A 23,531-nucleotide genomic window follows, 5' to 3' on the forward strand; every position below is an offset into this window, starting at 1 on the left:
AATGTTGTTGCATTTAATGTTGTCCCAGAGGTCTCTTAGGCTGTCTTCATTTCTTTTTATTCTTTTTTCTTTATTCTGTTCCGCAGCAGTGAATTCCACCATTCTGTCTTCCAGGTCACTTATCCATTCTTCTGCCTCAGTTATTCTGCTATTGATTCCTTCTAGTGTATTTTTCATTTCAGTTATTGTACTGTTCATCTCTGTTTGTTTGTTCTTTATTCCTTCTAGGTGTTTGTTCTTTAATTCGTTTAGGTCTTTGTTAAACATTTCTTGCATCTTCTTGATCTTTGCCTCTGTTCTTCTTCCGAGGTCCTGCATCATCTTCACTATCATTATTCTGAATTCTTTTTCTGGAAGGTTGCCTATCTCCACTTCATTTAGTTGTTTTTTGGGGTTAAATCTTGTTCTTTCATCTGGTACATAGCCCTCTGCCTTTTCATGTTTCCTGTCTTTCTGTGAATGTTGTTTTTGTTCCACAGGCTGCAGGACTATAGTTCTTCTTTCTTCTGCTGTCTGCCCTCTGGTGGATGAGGCTATCTAAGAGGCTTGTGCATGTTTCCTGATGGGTGGGACTGGTGGTGGTGGGTAGAGCTGGGTGTTGCTCTGGTGGGCAGAGCTCAGTAAAACTTTAATCTGCTTGTCTGCTGATGGGTGTGCTTGGGTTCCCTCCCTGTTGGTTGTTTGGCCTGAGGGGACCCAACACTGGAGCCTACCCGGCTCTTTGGTGGGGCTAATGACAGACTCTGGAAGGGCTCACGCCAAGGAGTACTTCCCAGAACTTCTGCTGCCAGTGTCCTTGTACTCACGGTGAGCCACAGCCACCCCTGCCTCTGCAGGAGACCCTCCAACACTAGCAGGTAGGTCTGGTTTAGTCTCCTATGGGGTCGCTGCTCCTTCCCCTGGGTCCTGATGTGCACATTACTTTGTGTGTGGCCTCCAAGAGTGGAGTCTCTTTTTCCCCCAGTCCTGTCAAAGTCCTGCAGTCAAATCCTGCTATGCTTCAAAGTCTGATTCTCTGGGAATTCCTCCTCCCATTGCTGGACTCCCAGGTTCGGAAGCCTGATGTGGGGCTCAGGACCCTCACTCCAGTGGGTGGACTTCTGTGGTATAATTGTTCTCCAGATTGTGAGTCACCCACCCAGTGGTTATGGGACTTGATTTTATTGTGATTGCACCCCTCCTACCATCTTATTGCAGCTTCTCCTTTGTCTTTGGATGTGGGGTATCTTTTTTGGTGAGTTCCAGTGTCTTCCTGTCAATGATTGTTCAGCAGTTAGTTGTGATCCCAGTGCTCTCCCAAGAGGGAGTTAGCACACGTCCTTCTACTCTGCCATCTTGAACCAATCTCTTCTTTTTTTCTTTTGAGGTAACTTTTACATACAATGAGATATACAAATCTCCAGTGTACCATTGGGTGAGTTTTGACACACTTTGCACCTGTGTATCCCAAACCCCTATCAATATATAGAACGTTATCATCAACACAAATTTTCTTCACATATGTTGCTTTTAATTGTGCTGTACAGCTTCCTTAACTGAACCAGCAACTCCACTGAAAGGCAGACGTCAGTGATTCTAACTGGGAGGGTGTGTTGAGATTGCTTTTCCTCCATTGACTGATGTTCTGGGAGTGAACCAGGTGGCACTTAACAGGATTTTGTCCTCACGTCCCTTCACTTTGATACATTTCACCCGGAAGCACTTCTTCTCCTTTTAAGCAAACATTTGTGAAAGGTTGCCCGTTGATTATGGCAATTAACTTTATCAGTTAAAACTGAAGTGAAACAATGAATAATTTGTTTTATTTTATTGTAATTCAATGTCAGTAATGTATAAGGGCCTGCTCTTTTCACCAGGGACTCTTTCATCTGTATTTTTTTAAAAGTAAAAGTAATGCTGCTAAAGATAAAACGTTCCCGGCAAGGAAGTCAAAGTGAACTCTAGTCAGTTCATTGACACTCAGATCAGGGCTAAGAGTTGAAATATACATAGAACACCCAAAGGAGTGTGTGTGCCTGAGTAGGATCTAAATGAGAAACCCAAAGGTCCTTTGCCCTATTTGAAAGAGACCTATTGGAACAGATAAGCAGGGTTACCTCCTTGAAACCCAGGCTTTGAGTAATTTGGTATGTAGTAAGAGTCAGGCTATTCTATGATCTGGGGATTGTGAAAGGCATTTAGGCTGAATTGGCATAGATATTGATGGGCCTACCACACATGCCTGTGGCTTTGGTCCTTTTGGTTAATGGTACTGTTGCTGGTGGGCAATGGGGTCATCACCACTAGGACTTCTGATCCAGGAATTTTCACAATTTAGAGTTTATCAGAAACACCCTGAGGGATTGACACATAAATGGCTGGGGCCCACCCTCAGAGTTCATTATTCAGTACACCTACGGTGGGTTTGGAAAATTGGCATTTTTAACAAGCTCCCAAGAGACCCTGCCGCTGCTGGTTCAGGGACCACACTTTGAGGACCACTGCTTGAATGAATGAATGAATAGGATCTCTTGTACAAGACTGCATTTTTCCCCTCTATAACCTTATGGTATTGTTTATAGTTGGACACAATAAATAGGAACAGGCACACCCTACACTACACTACCATATAGGGTGTGCCTGTTCCTACTAAGTTTTAGAGTTGGCAGGGGATACTGGAGAAGACATACACACTACTTCTTTCTCCAACCTCCACAGCAGGGATTTCAGTTTGTACTGGGCTTATTATGACCCTGGCTTTTTCACACTCCTAACTGATCTTGCTGCAGACAAGGAAAGAACCCAGGCCTTAAACCACATGGCACATTTTTCACTCCCTCCTGTGTTGGGACCCTTATAAAGAGATAATATGTGGCTATGGAGACCATACGTACCATATTTCCTAGGACAGCTCTGATTTCACATATTCTATCCTCTTGTCCCCATAAATATAATTGGCAGACCATGTCCCGCTTTGGGTTCAAAAAATATTGTTCCCATATGCATGGCTTAGGTGCCCTGGGGAGCCAAAAGCAAGTCTTCCCCTTCTTTCTTGAGATTGTGGCGGCCAGGGCATAAAGCTTGGCTCATAGAAAGGGCTAAAGCATTGGGGTAAATCTAAACATCTGAGATCAGCAACAAGCTGCTTGTTGCTCCTTTTTTGACAAGCGTCTCTCAGTGATCCCTGTTACAGATCCTTGAATGTTATGAATATGAGATTCTGAGTGCTGAGAGGGACTGAATTGGACCTCCGGCTGCCTCTCTCTCCTCCTTCCCCCACCCTCTGGAAGGACCACACAGAAATAGCCCAGACAGAAGAGCCACTCCAAAGAAGGAAATTCCACCTCCTTCATTGACCAACCACTCAGTCTAATATTTACCTACTTTCTCTGGCAGGAAGTTCTTCCTTCTTGCTAACATCAGTCCCTCTCGTTGTGATTTCAATTTCTTTCCCCTTGTTCTGCTTTCAGTCAAAATTGAGAACAGCTGGTCCTCACCCTCTACATTCTTTATGGCTTAAAAGTCATTAAACCATCCTTCCTGGGCCCAGGTTTAACCATCCTTGGAGCTCCTTTATCCTTCCTGCATGTATCTGACTTGCCAACCATTTAATCATCTTTGCCATGGGGAAGCAGCTTAGGCAGTTTGGACCAACAGTGCAGCAAAGCCTAAAGCTTTATGGCTTGTGCTAATGGCCATGCTAAATGTTTAGTAGAGACTATTTTCGAGCACACAATTGTGAACAATTTAAAGTGGACTGTACATGGAACCCATTTCCTCTCCCAGCTCCCCCAACAGGGCCTCCCCTTAGCAGCTGAAATGAGTTAGTGGCAATCAGCACAGAGTAGGAATCCTGTGGTTTCTGCCCTTCCCTCCTGCTGGTTCTATGGCAGCTAGTCTCTTAAAATAAGCTTTCTCCTTAGTATGGCCAGTAAATGTGACTTTGGAATCAGTTGGGCAAAGGGTCTAGGAATCACATTAGCCAAAGAGCAGGAGGTGCTAGTGCCGAAGCTCCACGTGAGGTTTAGGAGAGGCTGGGGGGACAGAGGTGAACAGGGATCTGTGAGAGATTGGATCTGGAATGTTTGCTATCTACCGGATGATTGCACCTCAGAGTTGGACATGCCTTTTTTTGCAAGTTTGCGGAGGACTTGTCTGGCCTCTGTTGGTGTACTTGGCCTTTGTCCACTGCACCAACTCTGTGAAAGTGATGCCAGATCTGTGGCAGAATCCCAGCCTCAGGGCCAGTTTGGTTCTTAAAGAGAGGAGGGTAACTTCCCACATGAAACGACTCTCTTTGTCAGGGGGGTTACATGCCTTCGGTGGGATGCATTACTGAGCTGTTCATGTGCTGTTTTAGGTCACACTGTAGGTTGGGTTCAGGGCCTCTGCTGATCAGAATGAAATAGATCTAGCTGATGGCGCTGCACAGGAAAAGCATAGGGCCAACTGATACTTGTCCTGTTCTCATCTTCTCACTCTTGGCTCCTCCTTTTTAATAAAACCTTAAAAGCTCTCCTTTTCATAAATGCTAGCCAGGCAGTTTGTCTCAGCAAAGCTATAGGAGCAGTTAATATACCCAGCCATAAAGAAGGAAGAGAAAGTGACAGAGAAAAAAAAGAAAAGAAGTTGGCATTTGTATGAGGGTGTCATTGAAGGCTTCATCACAGATACACTAAAGACTTAGGAACAGAAATTGTCTTGGGGTGGGGGTGGAGAGAACAGCTTGATTGAAGCATTAGCTGCCTTGGCGCTGAGCCAAGGCAAATTGCCAGAGAACCATTAAACTCTTTGTAATTCCATATAATTCACAGCAGCCACAGGTAATCTGAATCAGACCTGACAAAACTTCCCTATCACTTATTATCCATTAGTGCTGAATGCATACTACAGATATTTAAACTTTTTAAAAGTCATATCATGATGGCCATATTTTCTAAGACCCAAATCAAGAATCCTGGCTTCACAAAGGATTTTTTTCAGACTTGTGAATATGTTTATATGAAAAACCTCACAAAAGTATAAACACTAAATCACACTTAGTTAAACACTGAACGAATGGCCTTTAAGGAGGGAACTATAGTCACATGAAATTGGGTCAGGGCTAACTTACATTCAAACATTGGTGAGGGTCCCATGCACACACCTTTTTAGGGGTCTGAGGGAATTGGTTAACTAAGCACTAAATCAAATTAGAATTTGGTTTATGCCCACATCGTCTGGATTTGCTCTTAAAATTTCCAGGGATGGTAGACTGAAAGAGCCTGTTGTAATTTCTGTACACAGGAAGGTGGAATAGATGTTACTTTGAATTCCCAGATGCTGAGAGCAGTTAAATCTCAGTGTTCATGTCTGTTTGTGAGGGCTTGTGTGTGTTTTAAATTAACTTCCTAAGGCTGGGAATGTTACAAACTAAGCAGAATCATATATGGATACAAGGTATTGTTGCCATGCACCTAAATTTACTTAAAAGTTTCATTCCTCCCACCAAAGTAAGAGTCTAGCATTCACCTCTGGGCACTCACCAAGAAGAGGAGATGGTACTGATGAACCTATTGCAGGACAAGAATAAAGATGTAGGCATAGAGAATGGACTTGAGGACACGGGGTGGGAGGGGGAAGCTGGGGCGAAGTGAGAGTAGCATCGACATATATACACTACCGAATGTAAAATAGATAGCTAGTGGGAAGCAGTAGCATAGCACAGGGAGATCCGCTCCGCGCTTTGCAATGACCCAGAGGGGTGGGATAGGGAGGATGCGAGGGAGGCTCAAGAGGGAGGGGATGTGGGGACATATGTATGCATATGACTGATTCACTTTGGTGTACAACAGAAACTAACACAGTATTGTGAAGCAATTATACTCCAATAAATATCTATTAAAAAAAAGAGGAGATGTTTAGCTCAAAGGATAATAATTCTGAGCCAATAATAACAATGCTTTTTAAAAGGCTTGGAAACCTACAGTGCCTCTTTAACCAGAACTCTTTGCGTTTCTAGTTAAGGATCATGAATAGCAATATACCCATGGAGAACAAAACTGCTTTGTCACAACCTGGCAGAAGAAAATATCTGAAGCCTAACAGATTCTCTATCTTGGGCAAGTCACGTAACATCCCTGAACCTCAGTTACATGATCGGAAAAGTGAAAATAATGTTACTTGTCCAGAATCAGGCAAATGAATGGGGCGATATCCTGAGGTCCCTTCTAATTCTAATTTCAACAGAGTTATTGAGCAAATACTAGGTACTCAATACAGATGTTTGTTTTCCTAGGTCCAGTGATAGAACTGTAAAAAGACATTGTCTGACTATCTCTCCCACTATAATGCAAGTATCCTGACAGAAAGTAAACACATATAGGAATAAATAAAATAATGCAAAATGATAAATTCTGTGAAGAAAATAAAACAAGGTAATGTGATGGAGAATGATGGGGATTGGGGTGGGGGAAACAAAGAAGGAATCTACTTGATATTGGTGGTCAGGAAAGGCCTCTCTGAGGAGGTGGCATTTGAGCTGATAACTGAATGATGAAAGGAGCTACATAAAGATCTAAAAAAGAATGTTCTCAACCGAGAGAACAGCAAGTGCAAAGGTCCTGAGGTGAGGATTGGCTTGACCTCTCTGAAGAACAGAAAGTTTGGTATGACTGCAGTACATGTAGGAAATGAGACCAGAAAGGCAGACATAGCCAGATTGTGTAGGGCTTCTAATCTGCTGCTATTTACACTGTAAGAATCATTCCTTGGTCTCTCTGATTCAATTAGTAAACATAAGTGCCAGATGTTAATGATAGGGCTGCTTGATATTTACCCATAAGAAACCCAGGAAGAGGCACTGGCGGAGGGGGGTGGATGTGGGGGTTAAAACAGAGAATGAAAGCTCAAATTCTTATGGGAGAGAGATGTGGGGGTGGAAGAGTGAGTGTGTACACAGGGGAAATGGTTAGGGAGGGCTGGAGAAAGTTTGGAGGGAGGAGGAAAAGCACCAGAGCAACCTTAGCTATGAGAAACACCCTCAGTGCCTAGGTTTGTGGAGTCCACTGTCAGAAGGGTCAACCATTATAGGGGAAGGGGCAGGGCTCTGCCTTTGTGTTTAAAATCTTAAGTGGGGGAGTGAGTAGGGCAGGAGGCAAAAGTTTGGTTCTTTCTTTTCATCGAGCCTTAACCTGAAAAGCAAACCTGCTAATCAGGAGAAAGGCTTTTGTACTGCTTTACCCTTATTGATTCCTCAGACCTTGAACTCGAATGCCCATCATTTCCTCCTTATTTTCTTCCCCAACAAATCCTGGCATTGCAAAGGGAAATGCGCTCTGATGTAAGAGTCCCTATCCAACACTAACACACGAACAATTGAGTACATTTTCTCTCCCTTTAGGTTTTTTCATTTGTGGAAACTCAGTTTTGTTTTCTGTTATTGACGCATCTCACTGAGCGGAAAAGAGATGGTATGTCACTTCTCAGCCACCACGTGAACAGGACAGTAGCTTGGAACACAACAGTATGATGGCTTACTTGTTCCCAGATTTGCAGCACTATGTGAAAGCAGCGGCAAGTGTGCCGGTTTAATTTAAAATTGGATCTGTCCTAGGGTCAGTAAGGAATGGTATTGTTATTCCCTTTGCAACATGTATATATACCTTGGTAGGTTATTTCTGTGGGAGTTGTTTGCTTTGGTAGCAGTTATGCAGAAGGATGAGAGGAAATTAAATGCCTCTTTTCCCCCCTCTTTATCTAATACTGTTCCAAGGGCTAAGTGAAGACCAAAGATTCAAATCACTGCTGGGGGAAGGGGACCTGGGCAGAGACAAACAATGTTCTGGGAGCAGAATGCAGGGCCCAGCTGTGGGCAGTAGGAAGCAAGCCCCCCCCAGCCCCCCCGCCGCAACCCCTTGGTCCATGTCTGGTAGAGGGCACACAGGTGCCTAGGAAGCTGGACAAGTCCAGGCGGTAGAGCTGGCCTAGTGGTTTCCAGAGGCAGCCTTTTGTCCCTTCTCTGAAGGGTGTTAGTCCTTTGGTCTTTTTCTAGTCAGAAATGACTAATGTGGGGTATGTACACTCTTTAGAAACTGTCTTTAGCTTTTTGCATAATGGGTTATAAATAAATGGCTTCAGGGAACCAGAAATGAGTTATTGAGTGAACTTGGCTATGGGATGGTTCAGATTCCAGATAGTTAATCACATTCTGTTGGGCTGGAAGGCTGTATCTAACCCATTCACATTCAGCTGGAAAGTTAAAAGACACTTTTGATCAACTTGAAGAATAGTTTTTACATCAAAAATAGGTTGGTACTAGAGAAAGAAAGATTATATTAATCCAAGAAGAATAATTTCCGTCTCTGTGTAGTAATCTGGTGATAAAAGTAACACCCACTTTTATTTTTAATTTGGGCATTTCTTACAAGCATTCATGCACAGTTCATAAATGCCAATAGGTTAATGTGTCCTATTTACAGTGTTTTTATATTAGGTGGTATATAAAAGACTGTTTTGTCTTTTCAGCCCCCTGGGCTCAGCCACTAGATCTGCATACTATACTCTTTTAATGCTTGGTGGCATCATGGACTTTCTGGTTTGTTTCAGACTGTTTTAACCCTATGCAAGGGAGCTTATATCATGGTTGTATACAGTGAACTCTTGCTGGTAACTGCTTCTAGAAGTCAGGAGCAAAGTCCTTAACATGCTACCATATCCTTTTGTCAAGTTTCTTCCACCCCGGTCCTCCCTGAACTCTCTCTACCACATCAGCTTTGCAAGTTTCTTTGCTCACTTGTACCACTGAAATTCATAGCTTATTAGACAGCTAAGAAGCATAGGTAATCCAGTAGGAGGCAGTAATGATACCTGAAGAAGAGATCGTTGCCTCTGTGACAATGGCCTGACCTAAAGTTCTGCTTCTCAGAGTGGGTAGAAGGAACCCTAGGGACCATGACAAAGAGAAGTATCTGGGAGAGACAGGAGGAACAGAAGTGGATGGCTCCAAGATTAGATAAGGGATTGATTCCGGTTTTATGATATGTCAAGATAGAAACTGGCTGGTGATTTTAAAAAACACTTTTCATCTTTACCAGTTGGCAGGTAAGGAAAACAAAATGTTTGTCTTCGTTTTCATTTCCTACGGAAATCATCCACCTTATTGGAAGGGTGGGTGTGGGAAGAAGAGCAGATGAATACTGTCTCAAAGCCCAGAGGAACAATGGGCAAATTCGTAAATTATAGGCCTATTGTAAAGATTTACCCTTTAAGTGAGATGTTTTTGCCTTGATTAAAGCTATGAGTATGTGAAAATAGTGTCCAATCCTTGGGCCCTACCTCAGAAATATAATCTGTATATCTGTATAGTGTAGAGTTCTTAATTTTTAAAATTCTTTCTTAAATTAAGGAATAAATTTTATATATATATATTTTTATACATATATATAAAAAACACATATCTCAGTGAATTTTTAGATGTGTATATTTCCATGTAATCAGTTCCCAGATTGACATGTAAAACATTTCCAGCACCCCTGAAAGTTATGCTCATGTGCCTTCACAGTCAGTACACCCTTTCAAGGTAACTACTAGTCTGAGTTTTATCACCATAGATGAGTTTTGTCTGTTCTTGTCCTTTAAATAAAATGGAATCATACAGTATGTATTGTTTTAGTCTGGTCTCTTTCACTCAGTGTAATATTTTGATAGGCATCCATTTCGTTGGATGTATCAGTAGTTTGTTCTTTCTTTATTGTTATGAAGTGTGCTACTTTGTGTGTAGGTATGTCTTGATGGATTATTCCTATTTTTTTGTCTATTGTGAATAAAGCTGCTATGAATAATCATGTCCTTTTTTTTGTGGACACATATGCTACTTTCTCTTGGGGATACTTAGGTGTGGAATTTCTAGGTGCTAGATTAGGTACACAGATTTCCAAAGTGGTTGTACAATTTTACACTCCCACCAGAAATGTGGAGTTCATATTGCTGTACATACCTTTTTAGTGAAGTTCCTGTTCAAGTCTTTTGCCAATTGGTTGTGTTTTTCTAATTGATTTGTATTTCTTTTTATATTCTGAATGTAAGTCCTTTGTCAGATATACGTATTATGAATACGTTTCCAATCTGTGGCTTGGCTTTTCACTTTTTCAGTGACATTTTAAATGAACTTTTTTTTAATTTGATGAACTCCAGTATAACACTATATCTTTTATGATTATTGCTTTTTGTATCCTGCCTATAAAACTTTGCCCATCTGAAGGTCATAAAGATATTCTCCTATGTTTTCTTCTGAAAGCTTTATGGTTTTAGCCCTCTCATTGAAGTCTATGATCTGGCCAAAAATTTTTTAGTAAAAATTTATATCAGTAAAAATGTTTTGAGCATGTGTCCCCAATATACATAATTTTATTTATGGATGATACAATCTACCACCACCAATATTAAATACTAATAAAGCTTGGTTTTTAAAAAATTAGATAAATATAAACAGAACTTCCATTATCACCCTTTCCAGTAGATCATTTGTGCATCGCCTGGGATATATAAATCCACCCTGGAGACTACTGTTCTAAACCACCAAAGGCTAAATAACATTTTTGACAAACACTGATAACATTAATGTCAGCAAAAGACTTCAGTGTTAACAAATGGCTAGAGTTGACAAAGTGTGAAGAGGACCCCAATGAGCATATTTGCTGATAATGTAAGAAACTCTGAGTTTGCTCTTGCACAGTGATGTTTGTTCTCCCTTGCCTGACTTACAGAGACAGCAAGACTGATCTGACTTGGTAGGAGCAAAGACAGACTTGCTTTTGGTCACTGATGTAGGGTACAGTGCTCTTGACTCCCTATCCCTTTTCTCATTACCAAGTTCCTAGAGCTGAGCTTGGCTCTGGACTGACTTTTTGGCAAAGATACTTAGAATTTGACTTGGGGTAATCCCCGGGGAAATTTAATGATTTGGAGCTTAGAGAGCTTTCCTTGTGAGGATTAGTAAACTAGATGGTAATTAAGCAGCTGGGGAGGAAGGAGCTATCTGTGAGGATAGGTCATACTGTGGGGCACAGCATAGCTCCCTTGGTCCAAGGTCAAGAGAGCCGATGGGCGTGATCCACAGAACTGAACATTCTGGGGCAGGCCCTTGTAGGATTCTTAGCTGGTAAGGTAAAGAATATCTTTTCCTTTGGTGTCCACCTCCTCAGTCTAGTTCCATATAGGACTTATTACTTAGAACCATGCCTACTTACATCTTTTTAATTGGGTGATGTTTTTGAATTCTCATTTATTTGAGAGAGGTTTTTGTTTTCTGTTTTGCCTTTTGGGAAGCTGGGGTAAGGTAGGGAAGATGAAATTAGGAACAGCAGTTTCTTATTTTTCAAATCTAGACTACTTTGGAATTGGGGAGGGATTTTGAAGGGAGAAAGTTGCTAAAAGAAACAAGTTAGGGCAGGCAGTTTGTCTGCAACCTGGGATCAGACCATTGAAAGTCATGGCAAAGAGATCGCAGAGGTTTCAAAGCCTGGATCTCCCTTGCCCAGGTCACTCTGATTGATCTCTCCTAGCATGATCAGATTCTAAGTGATTCCAATGGGGTAAGAGAGGGCAGATCGGAAACAGCCCCCAACTTGTGGTCTGCTCAAGTCAAACTAAGTTTCAGAATAAGCACAGACTTTATTATTTGATGATCCTACTTCCTAATAGTTAAACTTCTCAAAGACAGATTATCTCCATCTCTACATTTTCTCTCTATTGATTCCCCAGAAAAGGCCAAATTGCTGAATTGGTGTCTGGAGTGTTACTAAAAACTTGAAAATCTTTCAAAAAGTGATAAAAAGACATTCAGAGGATATACTTATTTTAAAAAAGCAATATAACTATTGTATTCTGGGTGGACCTTTTCCATTTATGTAGTAAAAAAATCAATTCATACAATTAACTATGTTATTTGCCTTCTTAGACAGTGGACAAGCTGGTGGAGGTAGGAGAACGGGCAGGTACAGTGGTCCCTAGGTATCCGTGAGAGATTGGTTCTAGGACCCCCACGTGGATACCAAAATCCATGGAAGCTCAAGTACCTTACAGGTGGCCCCCCCATGCATGGGATTTTGCATCTATGGATTCAGCCAACCAGATGAACCCGTGGAATGCCGGAACATCCTGCGGAACATGCGCCGTGGCGTAATTTGGCCAGAAGCTCCTAGAACTGGCCAACAAAGTTTCAGTTAATGCCTAGTTTTTCCAATAAATTTCTTGTAGCAAGCAGAGGTATTCACAATCATGCCATTGACTTTTAATACTGCTCTTATGCTATTGTAATAAGCATTCAATACCTGCTGGTTATTGTTGCAGATGGTATGTCTCCTGCTGATGCATTTTTCCCCCAAGATAAACCTGGCTTAACTTTTCTTTCCTTCACTTTCTCATATTTCCTAGTTTAGTCAAAAGACCCAAGCAAGTATCTGCTAGTATCTTTTATTTAGTATAAAAGCTACTAGAAAGCCAGTAAGTACTGTTAAGTCCATTTTCCTTTGCCTTTACTCTCAAGCGGCCAACTTGTCACTTTGTTGACAGTTATTAGAGCACTTCATGCTTCATAGAAGATCCATCAAAAATTTCCAATTCATCAGCTCATTAGCACAAAATGGGGCTTCAGGAATCTCTTTCTCTCAGTGTCCCAACTGTGCTTTTATAAGTGTTCAAACCTTGATGGACCACTCTGAAACAATGGATAAAGACCACAGGGAAATGAGAGATGGATGTTGATTAGTTTAGAAGGAGTGAAACATAGGTGAAGGCAAAGCACAGTGGGATTATCTGTGTCAGCAGAATGGTAATGCATGACTTTGCTAACTGTACACAGGTCACTGAATGTCAGAGCTCCACAGGTCGTCAGAGACCGTCTAGTCAGACCCCACGTTTTACCAGTAAGGGTGAAAGAGGCCAAAAGAGGGGAAAGGGACTTGTCCAAGGTCAATCAGCTCTTCCCAACTTTCCAGACAACAGCTGGCTTTTGGCTATATGACCTTTATGCAATCAATTTTCAATTACTTGGACCACTCACTGCTAGCCCAGCGATCACTTGGATAATCCAAAATGACACATAAGTTAACCATCGTTTACATTGGGCTTTGTGGTGTGTGTTTATACTGACATTCCAATGCGTCTGGGTCCAATCTGAGAATTCACAACACTTCAAATGAAACAAGAAAGCCACCCTGAAGGGCTGATTCAGGAAGAGCTGGAAAGTTGACCAGCCTTACTGAATGGACAGCATCAAATGATGCTATACAGCCCTCTCAAGAAGGACATGTTATTCTCAACATGTTTGTTGATTCACACCTCTTCTGTGCCCCAGCCAGAGTTACGAGTGGCACAGTGGGAAGGGAAAACCAAAATCTTTTATAGGAGAATATACATATTGTTTCCCCTCCCTTCCTTCTTCCTTTACCCTCCCCTCCCCTCCCTTCCCTTCCCTTTCCTTTCCTTTTCATTCCTTTTCCTTGCTAGAAAAATAACAGCTGCTTTATCTTCTATATAAACAAATATGTGGTTGAGCCACCGACCTGGAGAACTGTCTGTCAGGATGCCAAACAATAAATGGAAGACATGTTGGATCCCAGGAATCTAGAGGTGGAGGGGGGAGGAGGAAGACCCATGAGCATTACTTTTTAAAAGAGTCCAAAAGTTAGGAGGAATAAGAAGGAATCTGTTGTATAGCTCAGTAAATGCCCTGGGTTTGGGAAAGGGCTAGTTTGGGGTATAGTCCAAGGGCTCTTCAACCAAATGGAGTTTCATTTCCTGATCTGGACCTGTCTGTACTTTGGGATTTGGTGCCATAATTTCCTGGTTTGTTGTCTGCGAACCCTCACACTTGTGCTAAAATGGAGTTATTATTATTCATGTTCTGAAGGTGATGCTGCTGGTGACTGAGAAAGGGCATGGAACAGAAAAAGGGGCATGGACAATTGGCTTGAGACTATAGTCCAAGAAAGAGTCCCTGCAAGGATTCAGATAGTGGCAAACAAAGTGGCAGTAGGGAATGCAAAGTGCCTGATCTTTTGCTGCAGCCATAATTAAGCATTTTAGTTTAAAAGGTACCCCTCTTTCATTTTCTGGTCTAGAATAAACAAATCTTATTGATGTAACAAAGTGCTTAATTAACCCGAGGTGGTACTTAATATCAATACATATTGAAGGAAAGACTTGCTATGGTTAAGAGTAATATGGATAATTGAGTTATATGAATTTAAAAATGGGTAGAGTGAATTAAGACTAATGTACATCAACAGGAAAAATCTATTAGTGTTCATTAGTTAGACTCTTGTTTGTGGTTCTTTGTTAGCCTAAGGAAGCCCTTTCAAATGGCTGATGATGCCTGTTGAAAGTCCTGCCTGATGCTGAGGGCCTTTCATGGATGCCAAAGGAATGAATCATTCAAACAGAACTTCTGAAATTCAAATACAGCACTTTGCTGCTTCTTCTTTTTTCTTTTTTTTGGCAGCAGTGACTGTGAAGTAATAATGATAATGACAATGGAAATAAGAGTGTGATCCTACTTAATTTGCTGAGAGTTGTTCCCCATTTACCAATATTGGCTTGTTTTGTCTTTAGTGGTGGCCCAGGTATTGGAACAGAGGTATATATATTCAGTGTCACTTGGCTAACCTATGATTTGTCAGACAAAGTTTAATTTAAAAAAATTGTTGGGTTAGCAGCAATAAATTTAATAACAGTCTGTGATTTAACTCAGAATTTCAATTTATTTGATGGGACTTTAAAAATCCTGAATTAACATTTTTTTTCTGAACTGAGGAGGTCTCATCTGCCAAATTGCACATGAGCTGGCCAACCTAAAGCTCAGCAATATTCTAACTTACATGGAGTGGGGATAGATTGGAGGGATGCTATAAAGGACTGAAAGAAAGATTGGAACAAGAGTAGAAGTAAATGTAAAAACACCTGCAGCAAAGACCAGCCCTTAGTTGCGCCATTTAGAACCTGCCTTTCCCTAAGAATTGTATGGTTTAATCATCCTCAACTCTTTTGCTTCTGAGAGAAACAAACAAACACCTCTTCCTGATTCCATTAGTGGGTTGGACCTTTTTTCACCTGCCCATCTCCATGGACATATGAACTTTAGATGGTAACCCACCCCTGAATCTGGGAGCTATGTGTACTTTGTTCATTTCTGTATCTCTAGCACTAAGCACATTGTCCCCTGTATACTAGAAATTAACCAAAAACTTGAGGATGGATTAATGGATGGATGAGATGACTCCTACCACCATGGATGGAATTGATGTTCCACTAGGTGGAACTCACCTTTGTAGTAGAAGAAATGTCACATACAAAAGTAGCCGTAAGTAAGGATCCTTGGGGGAACATTCTGCTTTGCTTTGCTTTTGCCTACCTTAGTGGCTATTATTTCTTCCTTTGCTTTCAATGCCCACGCCCCAGCCTGACTACATTCCTGCCAAGATTGCCCTTGACCAATGGAAATTCTGTAGGCTATGGTGGAACAGTGAACACCCATGTTCCCAGCATTTGGTCAGTGCCCACTGTCAACAACATACTTGTTGAAGAGATATAGATAAATGATCAGTTACTTTGTATCTTTTGGATTTGCAATTCCACTCACAGAAGGTTGAGCTGGAAGCCACCTTCAAGGTCTTCAGAGTCAACCCCTTGCTCCCAGATACTTCGCATACTAACAACCCTGTGAGGTAGGGATGCTTATTATCTGTATTTCACATATGGGGCCATTGAGACATGGAGATGTTAGGTAACTTGCTTGGGGTCACAGAGCTAGGAAGTACTAGAGCCAAGATTCACACTCAAGTTTGTCAGACTTCAGACCCTGCCCAAAGAGAGAAGGACTTGCCAAAGGTCATTTTGCTGAATCCTAGTTCTTCTGGCTCTAATTTGTGTGCACAATTTGCTATTCCATGCCCACACTGTGGAGTTCCTTCGAACATCATTTTCTTATTTAGAAGCTCTTGTCTCCCCAAATGGACTGTTGATTCCTCCGGGGCAAAGATTGCATTATGTCTGTGTTGTTTTCTTCCTCAAGGGCTTGCCCAAGCTTTGCCTTCAGTAAATAATGGCCTATAATCAGCTTCTTAGCTGCTCCCTGGAGCATCTTGGTGCCATCCCCCAGGACTATTTGTGGCTCAGAAGTTGGGAGGAGCCAGGAAGTAGAATTTTGGGGAAGGAATCGCCTCACCATCTGCTTTCTTTTTTGTCCTCTGCAACACAGATTGAAGATGGAGGCAAGGCAGCCTTGTCCCAGAAGATGAGGACTGGTGATGAGCTGGTGAATATCAATGGCACTCCATTGTATGGCTCCCGCCAAGAGGCCCTCATCCTCATCAAAGGCTCCTTCCGGATCCTCAAGCTGATTGTCAGGAGGTAAGGCACAGGGAGATTTGCTATAAGGTGCAGGGGCCGCTGAAACCACTTGGTTGGTAGTAAAGCCTCAATAGAGGCATATCTCTGATTATCAATATCAAGGAAAGAGGTGTTTCATGTGAACATAATTTTGCAGACAACTGAAGCAGAATGGCATAAGAGAAAGGGCCTTTGGTTCAAATCCTGGCACTATCTCATACTACCCATGTCATCTTGCATACATTTATTTTACCTCTGCAAGACTCACTCTCCTCATTTGCTTTTGAGAGAACTAAATGTCTCAATACACACCAAGGGCCTACCTAACCCAGTGTTTTTCTGTATCCTCCTTCATAAAAGGCTGCCACTGCTGAACCACATAGATTTAAAGAGATCCTACTCCCAGCCATGGTAGGCACTCTGGAGGCTGTGGCAAACTCTAAGACAGGAAGCCTGCCCTTGAGGAGTGTACAGTCTAACAGGGGAGGAAAGACACACATAAGACAAATTAATTAGCAATACATTTTTTAAAGAAAGCCATAAAGGAGATTCCACAGGGTGAAGGGTGATTGTCAAATGAATTGTTCAGACAGAAATTGCTATTAGAGTTCAAGAGAAAGAGAAAGCACTTCAGAAGAGATCGTTAGGGTAAGACTTCATAGAGGATGTGGAATCTAAGCTAAAAGACAGGTAGAATTTGACAAAGAAACCATCAAGAGGGGAAAGGCTTTCTAGGTAAGTAGAGTGGCACAGCAGGAGGAAGATAAGGACATATTTAGAAGATAAGGACAGTCATTCTACTGCTGCCAAAGCATCCACCTATAGGTGAGCTTACCATAGGTCTCCCTTTCATTTTGCTGCTGTATCTTTGTTCTCTACTCCTGGAGCTCATACTTCTCCCTTTCTGTTAGTTTCCTTTATCCTATACACATGCCTAAGTTTTTCCATCTTAATTATTTTTATTAGAAAAAATTTTGTGTCTTCCTGTAATCATACTTCCCCCTCTGGCTTCTGCCCCATCTTCTTCTTTTCATATCCAGTCTCTCAAAAGGCAAGTCTATACTCACTGTTTCTACTTCACCTACCTTCACTTACCGTTTAGCTTTCCACCCACTGCAGTCTGAATTTGACCCCCAGAAGTCCACTGAAACTACTCTGTCAAAATATATGTATTACCTCCTAGTTGTCAGAATCAATGGGTTATTTCTAGTCTTCATCATATATGACTTGCATATGGCGTTTGACATTGTTGCTCTGGATTACACCCTTCTTTGTGAAACTCTCCTTTCTTGCTTTCAAGATACCCCATTTCCCTGTTCTTTTTCTATCTCTCTGTTCATTTTTTTAAATGAAGTTCCTCTACCACCTGCTCTTCCTCTGCCCATCCCTTAAATGTTGGTGTTTCCCCTAGTTCTACCCTTTCTAATTTCATCAATATACCATGGAAAATCTCACCCAGTCCCCGAGTTTCAATTATCATCTGTATGTGGATGACTAGATCTCTTACGCCCCAGACCCCTATAACCAACTTCTACTAGACATTTATACTTAGATGTCTCAGAAGCATTTCACACACAACATGCTCAAAACCTAATGCATCATCTTCTTCTCCTCGCAAGCTCCTTATCTCAGTGACTGGGACCACCATGCCCTTAGTCAACCAAGCCAGAAACACAGAAGCCATCTTTAATTTTTCCATTGTTCTCCTGCTCTATATGCAAATGATTTATCCTGAGGAGAGAATACTTAGGGGGAAAGATTTTGAGTTAGTAAGGGTGAAGTTATACAGGATCCCATTGATTTATTATATTACCTGCTGCTACATAAGACTAAGCCATGCCTGCCCATGTACCTAGGTAAGAGGTGACATGTTAAATAATGTCTTATACAATAGACACATTGTCACTGACTCAGTATTGGATAGGTCATAATTTAGGTTTTAAATAAGGCTTCTTAAAGGGGCAGCTTGGTGAATTTAGAAGTTTTTGTTTTAGAATCAGGTAGACACATGTATGCTACTTCCTGGTTCTGTCACATGGGAAATAATAGTTCCTATATAATAGGATGATGATTAAGTGAGGCAATTTATGTAAAATGCCTTTAACATAATAGGTTCTCAGTGAATTTCAGTCCCATTCCTTTCCCTAGGGTATAAAAGAAGCATAATTGGAGTAACCAACCACCATTATGAAATAAGGAGATCATCAAACTGTATTGTGCTTTGCAACCTAACCTTCAGAGACAAGATTTGCTGGGAAACCATTAGGGGTGAAAAAGATCTGACAGGAAATAAAGCCCCTTGAGAAATACTGTTATACAGAGATACCAGCACTTAGAAGGAATGTAGACATGATCCGTATTGGCTTCTGATCCAGTCATAAGAATGAGAGTGTTCAGGTGTGTCACTCACTCATCCTCCCTTGGTGAGCTCCATGTCTTCTTTCTCCCTGCTGTGGTGACATCTGCCACTACCAGTCACTTAAGAGTGGCTATAATTATGGCCTTGGAGATAGTCGGGCCCTTTGGTTTTCATGGTGTGGCAGGTCCAATGGCTCCCAGAACCTACGTTGTCTACCCTTTCGGCTTCCCCATCTCAACCCCTATTGGAGGAGGCGTTCAATGACATAATTTATTAGGTGATGCTGCCCTCTTGTGGAAAACTTAACCTTCACCTATGGACTACCCTGGGGATGGTGTAGGACATTTATTCCTTCTTTCTTAGTCCAAGTTATTCTTCTAATTTATGAAAGAGCTCTCAGCACATAAAAGAAATGTGACTCCATGAAATTTAATATTTAGCCTAGTGTTTTATACTAAGGTAGAAAGTCTTTGGTTTGAGTAAAGCAATCAACTGACAAAGATTCAACACTGAGCTTTAGGTCTGAGCTTGAGTGTTTGGGGATGAATATAAAGAAGGAACTTCAGAAAATGACTTATTCTGAAAAGCCAGCCCAGCTCTTCCTCCTATATTGCTCTTTAGATAATGGTTAACTAAGTCAGAAATCTAGGTGTTGCCCTCAACTCTTCTCACTTGCCTCAAGCCACTTCAATCCAAGTTATTCCAAGTCTTGATTATTCTACTTGCTAAAAAACCTCTCTGTAGCCCTTGTCTTAATCCAATTGTTCATTATTTCTTACCTGGACCATTGTAATAGTCTTCTCACTGGCTTCTAATCTTGTAGTCTCACCTCCTTCCAATCAATCCATTCTCCAAATAGGCATCTAATCATGTCACTTATCTATTTGAAAAAAAGAAAACAAAACAGGACCAATAACCATACAATCACATTGGTCCCAAGAGTTAGAAGATACAGACTATATTAAGGATTTGTATTCATGAAACCATTCTTGGAGAAAAAAAAAAGATCTAAATATGTAAAGAAAAAACCTGCAATAAAAGAAGAAAAATTATATAAATGTCTATATGGGAAACTTTAGCATCATTTAACTATATCAGATAAAGTAGACCTAAAATATATACCTCAAAGGTTTGAAAACCATGATTCATAGGGTCTAATTAATAAATGTCAAAAATTATATTCTATAGACAGTGAATACACTATCTTTCCAAATATTCTGGTAACATTTTAAAAAATGATCATTGATATGCCACAAAGAAAACCTTTGCAAACTCTTGCAAGTAGACACACTTTCTCTGTTCCCTGATGATAATGTAAAACTTTTATAAACTTGAAAACAATTTAAACAAAAGTCTTCAACTGCATGAATATTTCAGAACACATTTATATGCAAGTATTAGCTCAAAGAAACACTGTCAGACTAATAAAAAATAACAAAAACGAGATCACGACTTATCAAATCTTTGAGAGCAATATTCAGGAGTAAATTTATAGCCTTAAATATTTCATTACTAAATATGAAGAATGAAATTATGTGACTAAGACTCCAATATAATATGAAGCCGATGGGTAGGGTTTTTTTAATGGGGGGATGAATTAAGTAGATAAGCCTCTAGCAAATTTAATCAAGAAAACAATGATGAATTATAAATAAAATTTAAATGATAAATTTAAGAGCAAATACAAAGGTTTCTTAAATTATAGGATACTACTAAATTGTACCTTAATAAATTTGAAAATATCAGAGAAATTTAAAATATCTAATAAAATATTAAATGGCAAGCATTATTGAGAAGTTGCAAACTAAATGGACCTGTAATTGTAGAAACATTGAAAACAATCATCAAAGAGAAACTTCTACAAATACTTTAAGGTCAGATGTATTTATCAGTGAGTTCCTTCAAACTTTCTAGGAATAGAAAAATTCAATTCTATAGCAATGTTATACAATTGAACATCTTGAAGAGTTATTCACATTGGTTTTGAAGGTAGCATCACTTTGATACCAACACCTGACAAACTGCTCCAAAAAGAATATTCTATCCAATTTTTGAACTTGGAAAACCTATAAATGAAATTCTATCAAATCTACTTCAGTAATGTTGGACAATAACAATTCATTGCAAATGTTAAAAGATAATTTTTTAAAAGATAAAATCTTAACTCATAGCGATAGAAAAATGAACGTGTTAAAGATTTTTATTTAACATTAGTAAGGAAATTGTAAAGTGTTACAACCAGTTCAAAGGATAAGTCAAAGAAGCACAAATTTAATTTAAAACTAGACCACATTAACCAATGAGGAGCTATAAGGAGAAATATATCCCATTCACAGCAGCAACCAAACACATACAATTCTTAGAAATGACCTTAGTAGGAAATATGTATGAAAGAAAGAAGTTGTTTATGCTGGAAATTACAAAACTGTCCAGAAAGAGAAAATGTGTAGACGCTATTTTTTATCACGTGGGTAAAGTCTCAGGGCACTGTTGTAATGATAAAATTAAGACACAATTTGATGGATAGTATATACACATGCCCTGGTTTAGACATGCTTTCCACAGACAACTTCTAAACCATTATTCCTCTACCCTCACACAAAAATCCCTTTTGAAATTCAAACAAGCAGGCTTTATCATTTTCATTTCCTTACCAATGTCATCTATCAGCCTGCAGGTCATTCTCCCACTTCCGTTTTATACTTTGGCACCTGCTTCACCATCATCTTCTCTACCCCAGTTCCTGCTGTCATACTGAAAGATTTCATTGTTCTTGTAAAGAATCACAAACTTTAGTCTTATGCGGGTCCTTGATCTCAACTTCAGAGATAAACCCTTCTGTATCAGCAGCTCACTCCCCCGACTGTACCATGGACTGTGCCAACCTTTCAGTCAACAAATATTTATTGAATGTCTAACCTAGGCTAGAGTCTGGTGACTCAATCATGGAACCCTGACACCTTCCAGTCTTTCTCCATTGGAGTTCCTTATCTGAATCACAGAAGAAAGAAAATAAGTTGAGTGACCATTATCTCAATTTTCCCAAGGATAGCACATAACTAAGAGAGTGCTAGATGCAGAAGAGAGAAGTTATTTCATTACATACAGTGGATTCTTCAGGACTGTATTTCTTACTGGTGAGCATCACTTAGAAACTTGTTAGAAATGCAAATTATTGGGCATTACCATAGACCTACTGAATCAAAACTCTGAGGGTGGTACTCAGCAATATGTTTTAACAATCTTTCCAGGTGTAAAGCTTACAGTTTGAGAACCACTGTCTTGAGGGCTTCAGGCTTAATTCTCAGGAATCAGCTGAGAAAGACTAAATTCAACTCTCTGATAACAACCTTACCTCCTTCTAGCTTTCACATACCCCACTCTCTTTACAGCTGCTCTTCAATATCATCAAGCCCTCAAATATCATTTTCCACTATTCTGTGCTCACGACTATATCTCTAGTTCTGATCTCTCCCCAAAGCTCATACGCACAGCAGCCTGGTAAACATCTCTACAGGAAAACCCAGCAGAAACTGAAAGGCAATGTGTGTAAATCTGAACTCATTATCTGGCTTATAAAACTCTCTCCCTTTCCAATAGCAGTTGGTGGTACTTTCATCCATCTAGCCATCCAAGTGAGAAACCTGAGTCATTTTTGACTCCTTGTTCTCCCTCACTAAGCCATGTTGATTTAACCTCTTAGACACTTCCAGAATTTACCCTCCTCCCTCCATTTTCACCGCTATTGCCCTTATCATCTCTCCCCTGGACTATTTCAGTAGCCTCTTTCAGACAGCCTCTTGGCTGTCTCAGATCTGTCTGCCAAGGTGTTGCCACAAAAGTAAATCTAAAATACAGATTCAATTATATTAATCCCCTACTGGAAACTTGTAAGTGGCCTTCATTGCCCAGAGGCATGGTAAATAAGACATTGTATATCTTCATCCCTACCCATACCTGCAACTTCATCTGACACTTGTCTTTTGTGCTAGAGCAATACCATTCCCCAAGAATTTCATGCTGTTTGTCACCTCTGACTCTGATCATTCTCTGCTTTCTATTGGAGCATACTTTCCTATTTCTTTCCTTAGTTAATGCCTTCATATTAACTTTTAAGATTCAGTTCTGGGGATGTTTCTAGGGTACTTTCTTTGATGCCTTGGGTTGAGTTAGGTGAAATTTCTCTGGCTCCCATAGAACTCTAGTAGGTTTTATCACATTGTGTTGAAATAATCTGTTTCTACGTTTATCTTCCCCATTACACCAGACCAGGAGTTGGCCAACTACAGCCCATGGGATAAATCCAACCCATCACCTTTTTGAGGATGGCCTGCTACTAAGAGTGTTGTTTAAATTTATTTTTAAATGGTTGGGGAAAAGAAAGAATATGATTTTATGACATGTGAAAATTATATGAAACTCAAATTTCAGTGTCCATAAATAAAGTTTTATTGGAACAGAGCCATGCCTATTCATTTACATATTGTCTATAGCTGCTTTCACACTATGATGGGACAATTCAGTAGTTGTGACAGAAACTGTCACAACTGAAAAGCCAAAAAAATATTATTTTGCCCTTTACAGAAAACAGTGTACTGACCCCTGGACTAGAAGAACCATGAGCGGAGTGGCTGCTTCATATTCATTGTTGTGTCCTCAGCACCTAATACACCTTATGGCACATCAGAAAGACTCAGAATTTTTTTAACATCTTTATTGGAGTATAATTGCTTTACAATGGTGTGTTAGTTTCTGCTTTATAACAAAGTGAATCAGTAATACATATACATATGTTCCCATATCTCTTCCCTCTTGCATCTCCCTC

At 40.4% G+C, this 23,531-nt stretch overlaps 1 protein-coding gene across 1 annotated transcript in view; it reads left to right on the forward strand.

Annotated features, from left to right (window-relative positions):
• The window catches only part of SHROOM4 (shroom family member 4), a 211,783-nt gene that overhangs the window by 91,414 nt on the left and 96,838 nt on the right, over positions 1-23,531 (forward strand). The window contains exon 2 of the mRNA XM_024116902.2: positions 16,217-16,368. Within this exon, the coding sequence (XP_023972670.1) occupies positions 16,217-16,368 (152 nt within the window). The remainder of the gene's footprint in view (positions 1-16,216; positions 16,369-23,531) is intronic.

Source organism: Physeter macrocephalus, chromosome 21 (assembly GCF_002837175.3).
Source record: "Physeter macrocephalus isolate SW-GA chromosome 21, ASM283717v5, whole genome shotgun sequence".
In the NCBI taxonomy this organism is placed as follows: Eukaryota; Metazoa; Chordata; class Mammalia; order Artiodactyla; family Physeteridae; genus Physeter; species Physeter macrocephalus.